The sequence below is a fragment of the Pavona decussata genome, unplaced genomic scaffold (assembly GCF_977016875.1).
Source record: "Pavona decussata unplaced genomic scaffold, jaPavDecu1.1 SCAFFOLD_602, whole genome shotgun sequence".
Classification (NCBI taxonomy): Eukaryota; Metazoa; Cnidaria; class Anthozoa; order Scleractinia; family Agariciidae; genus Pavona; species Pavona decussata.
The window spans coordinates 962,501-971,172 of NW_028145860.1; the positions used below are offsets into that span (position 1 = coordinate 962,501).

An 8,672-nucleotide genomic window follows, 5' to 3' on the forward strand; every position below is an offset into this window, starting at 1 on the left:
TTTTTGCTTTTGATTAACGAAAGGGGTGCGTTATTTTACAATATGAACCTACGTTTTTTAAACAAGCGCAATCTTGGATGGAAGTATGTCGTTGTATTTCGGCTCTTAGGCGTGCATGTAAACTTCTTTGATCCTTAGACTACTAAGAGATGCAAAATGGAGATGTATTTCACAACCCGTACTTTAAAAGGCCAGCAACTGATTAGAACTGAAGTGGTGCTTGTTAGAACCTAATCATTGGCTAAAAAGCATTGTATGGCACTGGTTAGACTTCCTCAAAGTTGCTCGTTTCTCTCTATTGAATGGACTAACGATCACGCTTCGCGCTCTCTGAGTTCGACTTGTAAGCAAGTCTAGGCGCCGGTAGAAGAACATCTACCCGTAAAACTCCTGCGTTGCAAGTAGGAAAAGTCCCTTAAGGGGGGACTTAACCTAAATTTGAATGAAATTTGAAGAGGTTTTAAGAAGGGATGGAAGAAAGAAAACGATTTTTGGAACACTAACAGACAGTTGATACCCCGCACGCAAGAGCACCCCAGGTGATATGCAAAAAGAAACTTTTACTGACTTCTTCGACGCGCTCTTGAGTAAACGATGACGGCGTGATACGTTGTTGGCATTTCCTTGTTTTTTGTAAGGCTGGCTGAACGAAAGTCATCTTTACATCACAAAAGTTTGACTTAAAGTTTTGTGGGTGTTTTTCGCTGTTCATACCCTAAATGGAATATGGTCTGTACTGTAAAGAATAAATATTAAACTAGTTCCTGTTAATGGTTAGCTACAATTTGCATCATAATGGCGAAAACATTTAAGCAAACAGTTGAAATGTTTCCTGTGCTCCAAGATCCGTTTTATGCCCTTTTAAGGCATATTTGTATAAGCTTGTGTTCGGAAGTGTCATGGTGTTTATGACCTCTTTTCTTAAAAAACGGTGAAATAAGACCGTAACTTAGCTACAAAATAATTCAAGAACAACGAGAGGAACGAAATCAACTCAATTTTTGAAAGGAACATCTCTTGATCTGTTCTAGCGCATTTTGGAAACAAAAATGCGCGAACTTGAAAAAAATTAGCGTAGCATTTTACGAGTTTCAATCCATTTCGACCTACTACAAGTTTTTACACGTTTTCCTCCGCTGTCTTGGCAACCCAAGGACACAAGATGCGAATTAGGCTCACCAAACTTTTAAACTTTTCTTCCCACGCAAGTAAATTAGTGCGGAAAATATAAACAAACCATTTCTCGGCAGAACTTCAGCACAAATGACGTCACTAAGCAGCTTCAGCGTTCAGCTCAGTGGCATTTCTCAGTAAGGCCCACTCGACTTTAAAAAGTAGCGCAACTTTTTGCATTTGTAACATCGCCTATTTTAACCCCACATGTTTCAAATTTTTGGAAATTGAATTTCACCTGGTATATTTTCAAAAGCTGATATGCAAAAGAAACTTCTCCTCTTCGGCGCGCTCTTGAGCAAACGATGATGGCGTGATACGTTGTTGGCATTTCCTTGTTTATTGTAAGGTTGGCTGAACGGAGGTCATCCTTACATCACAAGAGTTTGACCTTACGTGATATTTTCTTCTTCCCGTCACGTGCAGCTGATCTTTTCAGCTATATATTTATATCCCTTTTACAATTGCCTCCACTATAAAAAGTCTCCTGTACACCTGAGAATACTGAGAAACGGCTCCAGTATACAGAGAACTTGAAGGTAAGGCATATTTCGAACTTGTGAACTATTGTACAATCATTCATTGCATTCGAACGCAAATTATTTGTCGGTGCAAATTTATAGTTTGATGTATTATCCTGATACAAGATTTTTCGGAGGCTCCATTCTAGTTCCTTTTAGAATTCTCCTTAGTGTAGAATGGTCGGGGATCTGAAATTAACTTATCTACGCGGAAATTATTATACTAAAAAAACAAAATGCATCGTTAATTAAATATTTTGCCGAAGATGGTTTTGTCTATCGGTATTATAATTCAGTAACATTATGGCCTAATCCTGCTCGTGTTCTTTAGTTGTTAATTTAAATTGCCGGCCTAAAACTTTAGGGAAGTCAACTGAATGTTATATTAATCCCAACTTACGGCGAGTGCTGTTAGCTCTCTGAAAATGCCAACTGGCTCTTTTACGGCGCATTTACATCAGTTTTTGAGTCGCTGTAAACGTTCTAGGTGGCCTTTCTTTAGAGAAAACGCTAGTTTTTCTTCAGAATTTAATCGAATTTCTGTGGCGGTTGATGCCTTTCCGAGCTGATACTCCACCGAAACGAACAATTGGGCGCCCCTACTACCTTACAGGAAATTAACGCTTGTGTTAGTTAAGGTACTGATTGGAAATTAACGCAACTTAAATCAACGCGAACTGCAGGAAAAAATACTTCCCAATACAGGAAATTTATAACGCGAAAAAGGTGCTAAAATTTCGAAATGAGGGAAATTCTGTGCATCTCTGGATTGGATGGTCGGAGATACTCGGTGGCAACTAAAACAAAGATACCGTAAATCCTCTATATTAAGTGAGGTTTGAAACTCATTGTCATCTTTTACTACTGGATAGAGGGATGGCTATGCAATGAAGACACCATCGTTTGAGGTTGAGAAAGGAGGGTACAGGCAGAGGCCATCATATTTTGTGGTTTGGTGGGTCCTGTTCGAGTACAATAGTTTTGACTACTTTCTTAAGGTGTACACCAATTATTTTTCTTTCATTTATTAAATTATTTAGCTTTTGGGAGAGTAAACTAATTTGATCATTTGTTTTGTTTTTTTAGTCGTGAACCCCGCCTTTACAAATGTCAGGCAATGTCAGCTTCATGCACGGCGCCTATGAAGAAAGCATCAATGATACACCCCGTGATCCACCAGAGCTCAATGTTCGTCTTCTTGCTAACAAAGATCTCCCCTCAGGGGCAGAACCATGGGACGAAGTCCAATGCCCAATCGACATTCTTTTACTGACCGTAAAAGATTGCGAGTTTTTGAGTTGCATTTCTTATCTAAGTCCCGATTACCATAAGTGTCGAGACGGTGCGCTTGGTGTCTTCTATGTCGGAGACATGGGCAAGAATGAAACCGTGAAGACGAAAGTTGCTGTAATGAAATGCCATATGGGTTCCACCACCCCTGGAGGTTCTACCACCGTCGTAACTAAGGCCGTCAAAATTTTAAAACCCAGAGCTGTGTTTTGTGTGGGATTCTGTGGTGGCCTGAATTTGAAGAAAGTAAAAGTTGGAGACGTGGTAATTCTGGAAAAGCTTGTCACTTACGGTCCATGCGAAGTTACGGGGAATGGTATTGTAGAACGCGGCGTTAAAGTTCCGATGAATGCGCATTGTCGCCAGCTGGTACTTAATGCCGCAGAAGGCTGGGTGCCACCTTTGAAGGATGCAACAGCACTTGATGTGAACGTACAACGGGGCGTGTTCCTGAGTGGTCCAGAGGTGGTTGCAAGTAAAGCACGGCGTGAAGAACTCATCGAACGATTCCCTGAGGCAATTGCTATAGAAATGGAAGGTGAAGGTAAGTGTTTGCAGAATTAAATGCCATTCATCAATCAGTTGAAAGCTTTTGCGATGGCGGAAAAGAAAAAATCCCTCGACGAGGTGTATGGAAGTTAGTCATAACCGGACTCTAATGCGCATGTGCCCCAGCTGACGTAGTCCCCTCAATTACTATTCTCGTCCCCAGAACCCCAACTTTCTTTTTTTTTTTTTAATTAATGAACGAGTGGCTCTGGGTCCATCCAAAAATATCTCTTTTTTCACTGATTTGCTGTCGAAAACCTGATGTGCTATAAGGTGAAAAAGGCTACGCTTCTGCGCATTTGTCTTTACTTCCTAATGCTGTGCAGTACTGAGCAATAATAATACTGAGCAAGCGCAATGGCAATTTATCACACTGAGCGTGCGCTACCGGATGTTGTGAAATTCACGACATCCGGTAACTGCTGTTACCAGGGCCTACGATCCAACCGCTGACCAAAAGATCGTAGGCTCTGGGAACGAGGATGCCTCAATTACATATTAATCCAGCAAATTCTGGATCTCTGGATAGTGCATCTCCAGAGTTTCAGGACTGGCCATTGGAGGCCATAGGCATAAGAAACGTGCACTCTGATTGGCTATTGAATCTCGGGTTAGTATTTGCCAGTCACTTGCCATCAAAAGTCCATTTGACCAATGTGCCAATTTGTCATACAATGTCTCCTTCGCGTTACAGGATGCATACATACTTTTCCTGCCATAAGATTGTTAGGAAAAAAATATTTTTCATTCGGTATTTTCATAATAAGAAAAAAATAATTAACGATAGAAAAAAATAGTGATTATGTTACAAAAAAATAATACTATCCTAAACTATCCACAATGAACCGCCAACCAACAACCTCGTTCATGGTCTCTTCTCTTCCCCTCCTCTCTCGCTTCAGCCCATATTACAGTGAACACCAAGCAACAAATGACTGAAACATTTACGAGGTAGAGAGAGGAGGGTGTGTGGGGTGGGGGGGGGGGTGCTCTCGAAATAAATGTCTGTATAACCCAGTTCCCAGACCATTGTAAATCTTTGTACCAGGTATTCTTGTATCTTTTATTACATTTATGCTTTTCCATTTCTATTTTACCTTTTGCAACAAAATCGCAGTTTACTTTTTAATAAAATGATTTTGATAAAAAAACTTATAGTTACAAACTATTTCCCTCTTTGTCATGTGCTCCCAGAAATTGCAGTTGAGTTGTGATCAATGTCTTTCTAGGGCTGTACGCAGCAACATCGGAAACCGGTCTTGAATGGACCGTGGTTAAAGGCGTTTCCGACTTTGCAGATGACAATAAGTCAAACACGGATAAATGGCGTTCGTTCGCGAGCGCTATGGCCGCGTCGGTTGTGCAGAACATGTTGACCGATCCTGGCCTTTTAGATGACTGGCCTCACCATGAAGTGAGTATAGACATCTTACAGCAATCGTGAGTAGCACAGAAATTAATTGCTGGCAATTTGTAAATGTTCTGCTCTGCTCTGAGTCTAGGAAGAACCGGAGTAAAATATGACATTACTTCTGATATTTCCGATAGATCAATATAAGCTTATATACAGACGCAAGACGAAAAATGGCGTGAAGCCGTAAAGAAGATTTTCCCCATTTTCAGTACCTCATCTCCAGGGCAATCTCCACTTTCAAGGTGGCGGCATTTAAGATTTTTACGAGATCAATTAATTTAATTGAACAGCTTCATTGGATACGTTCATAGCGCCAAAAAACTTAATGAATGAATAGATTAACAAGAGATACAAAAAATGTACAATAACCTATTCTTTCTCGTTGATAGAGATGAAATGTTGGACAAAAAATGACCGAGATTTCGCACGGGCACATCCTCTCAGTTTGTGTGGTCGATTGTATTTGCAGGACTTTTGAATGCACCAAACTTCTGTTTTGTAAAAACCGCTCTGGAATACCTCAGATCAGCAAAGCAACAAAGTTCAACTTTCTGGGCTCTTTAATTTCATTTCAGTCTGTTCCGTAAACGTCACATTTAGAAAAGCTGACACAACCCCCTAAAAGAACCGTGCATGGTGTACTTTCAACCACATAAACAGACGATAAATACCTCTGTTCTTAGCACAGCTTCTGTTTACACAAGAGCTCAGTACGGTGAACTATTCACACTTTATACAATGATCAGCTAGAATTCACATACAATTATTAAAAATATCTACCCCTTTGTAACACTATGAATGACGTAACTGCATTTATCCGGAATTATTTTCCGTAGCGAAGAGCAAGTTTATCTTATTAACTGATATTATTTGATGTTCTAAAACAAAGGCAGCGCCATACTAGAGCGTTTATAACAAATTTCTTTAACTTTAGTTTTGTAGCCGTTAATTATAAGGATGCTGATCTGACCAGGATTCTTGACACCAATCCTTGTAAAAACTGTACCCTTTGCTCAGCTCTACATAGTCCTTTCAAATTCTTGTATCTGGTACCTTTAGGCGCCTAGTTTAATTTTGGGTGTAGGAAACTTGTAGTTTAGGTATTCACAGTTAGTAGACGGGACTTCTTCCCTTAGCTACACAACACCGACACGTTAATGAAAGTATTGATTGATTCATTCATTCATTGATTCATTCATTCACTCATCCATTGATTCATTCATTCATTCCTTCAATCAATCAATCAATCAATCAATCAATCAATCAATCAATCAACCAATCAATCAATCAATCAATCAATCAATCAATCAATCAATCATTCTTTCTTTCTTTCTTTTCAAGGTTCGCAAACGGCCAAGCAAACGACCTCACTGCCCTACTAGTCCCCAGCCTACCAAGCGAATGAAATAGACCACGGAACCGGAAGTCATTTGATCGATCATTCTTTGATGACAAAAGCTAAGTAAGAAATATAATATGAAGCTGTCTAAGCATTTTTAAAATTGTACAGTAGAGCCCCGCTAACTCGAACAAAATCCGATTTGCCCAGGATTTTCTCAGTAACATACTATCTGGTAACACGAACTCCTCCCCGCTAACTCGAACTAATTTTATTTTCTCTTGACTCAAATATACTCCGATAACTTGAACTCTGTTTTAAAAACGTCGGTCGCCAAACCTAAGAATGTAAGAACATAGTTGATTGACGCGACGAAATCTTTTTTGGCAACGTGATTGCAATGCTAGATCTCAGCCATTGTTTTGTCCTTTAATACATGTTCTTAAAAATTTGCGTAAAATTTCCAAACGAAACGATCTAACCAAACGGCTCTTTTAAAACAAACGTATTGCACCATAGCGAGTCGTGATTGGAAAAGAATGATAAAACCATGATATTTTCTTATTAACAGCATACGTCAAGTTCACCAACTACCCCACTAACTCGAACTACTATTTATTTCCATGGGAGGGGAGGTCGAGTTAGGGGATTCTACTGTATGTTTGTAAACATATAAGGAGAAGAGACCAATCTGATTTCATTGAAGGGAACCTCCACTCTTGCGACAAATTGACGTTGAATAGTTTAAAATAGTGTCTAAATTTCAGAACTTAGTTAAACCCTTTAACCTCTAATATCAAAGAACAAAATTCTCCTGCCGTGTCCCCATACTTTTCTTATCAAGAAAATTTACCTTGGGTGATCATATCCTTAATTCTCATGACCTCAAGGGTTGCATAAGCCTTGATATTACAAGAGAAATTTGATGCTGATCACTGTTAGGGCTTAAATTTCTTGCACGCCACCATACGGTTGCCGCTATAGTGACGAAGCATTCTTTCGTAACTGGGCAACGGTATCACGTCATGAAATCCAAGATGGTGGCGCGCAGAAAATTTAAAAACGAAATTGGGCGATAATCAAATCCAATTCTAAGAACACTAAAAATGCTATTTCCGCTTTCTAAACTAAGCTTTGAAATTTAATCACTGTTTCCAACAATTTAATGTCAATTTGTTGTATAATGACGGTGGCTAGACGAACTGCTACCTATGCAATGGAGCACATGCAAGTGACGCCATGCCTGTCATGGACATTCCCGTAAAATTACATGAAGCGAAACTTATTTCAAACTTAAGAGAAAAAAAATTAAAAATAGTGAAAAGTCTCGAATCCAAACCGTTTCGAGTCAACATGATATTTTTTCTTTTTTTTTTTCTTTGGCCTATTAAACTAGAGCTCTCTCTCGGAAAACAAGCCAATTGCACTCGTTCTTTTCCCACGTAATTGTAAAAAAAAATTGACGGCAGTTTTCTATGGTCTTTACTCTTATAGACCATAAATTGACGTCATAAAATGTTCAAAACCATTGTCATTAGAATTATAATACATATGCTAGTGTTATGGACATGATTAAACACTTAGGGTGGGCCACGCTGGAAACGAGGAGAAGGCAGTCTAGGTTAACACTTATGTATAAGTTAACTCATGGTCTTATTGATATAGATAGCCGAGAATATTTAATTCAACACTCCGAGAGTCACACGAGGGGAAGCCATCAATTTAAATTTCGCGTGCCATATTTAAATAAAGACGTTTTTAAATTTTCGTTCTTCCCAAAAACTAAAGCAGACTGGAACTGCCTCCCAGAGGCCATTGTTTCGTCAACCTCTTTGGAAATATTTAAACATAGGTTATTAGCTTTTCTTAAGCATTAGTATACAGTTAATATTGATAGTTTTCTTCATTTGACTTTTATATCGTTCTTTTATATATTGATATATCTGTATTTTTTTCATTAACTTATTTTATTTATTTTTACGGTTGGTGTGATATCTAATGATTTTACCGACCAAATAACATGTAAATGTAAATGTCACATGAATCTCTACGCATTGGTCGCATATGCTCCATAGCTGATATGAAGTCTTAAATTTAATGTAATGTTGCTACAAACGTTATTGCTTATTAAAACATAAATAAGATATACTCTATTGCTTGCTTACTTACTTACCACTTTTTGTTTCTAATTAACAAAGGGATGCGTTATTTTTAACATATATGAACCCACTTTTTTATAAAACAAGTACAATGATGGATGGGATATATGTCGTTGTATTTCGGCGGGCTCTTAGACGTGCAATGCAATTTTAGGAAAATCGAAAGTCGGCTTCTTTGATCCTTTCACTGCTTGGAGAGGCAAAAAGGAGATGTATTTCAAAACCCG

General features: G+C 38.7%; 1 protein-coding gene across 1 annotated transcript; it reads left to right on the top strand.

Moving 5' to 3' along the window:
• The first annotated feature begins 1,555 nt into the window (after positions 1-1,555).
• LOC146449240 (uncharacterized) lies at positions 1,556-8,434 on the top strand. Its single transcript, XM_085101248.1, has 4 exons — positions 1,556-1,712; positions 2,781-3,528; positions 4,763-4,947; positions 6,289-8,434. The coding sequence occupies exons 2-4, from the start codon at positions 2,802-2,804 to the stop codon at positions 6,355-6,357; spliced, it is 981 nt and encodes a 326-aa protein (XP_084957374.1). The 5' UTR covers positions 1,556-1,712; positions 2,781-2,801; the 3' UTR covers positions 6,358-8,434.
• The last annotated feature ends 238 nt before the right edge of the window (positions 8,435-8,672 follow it).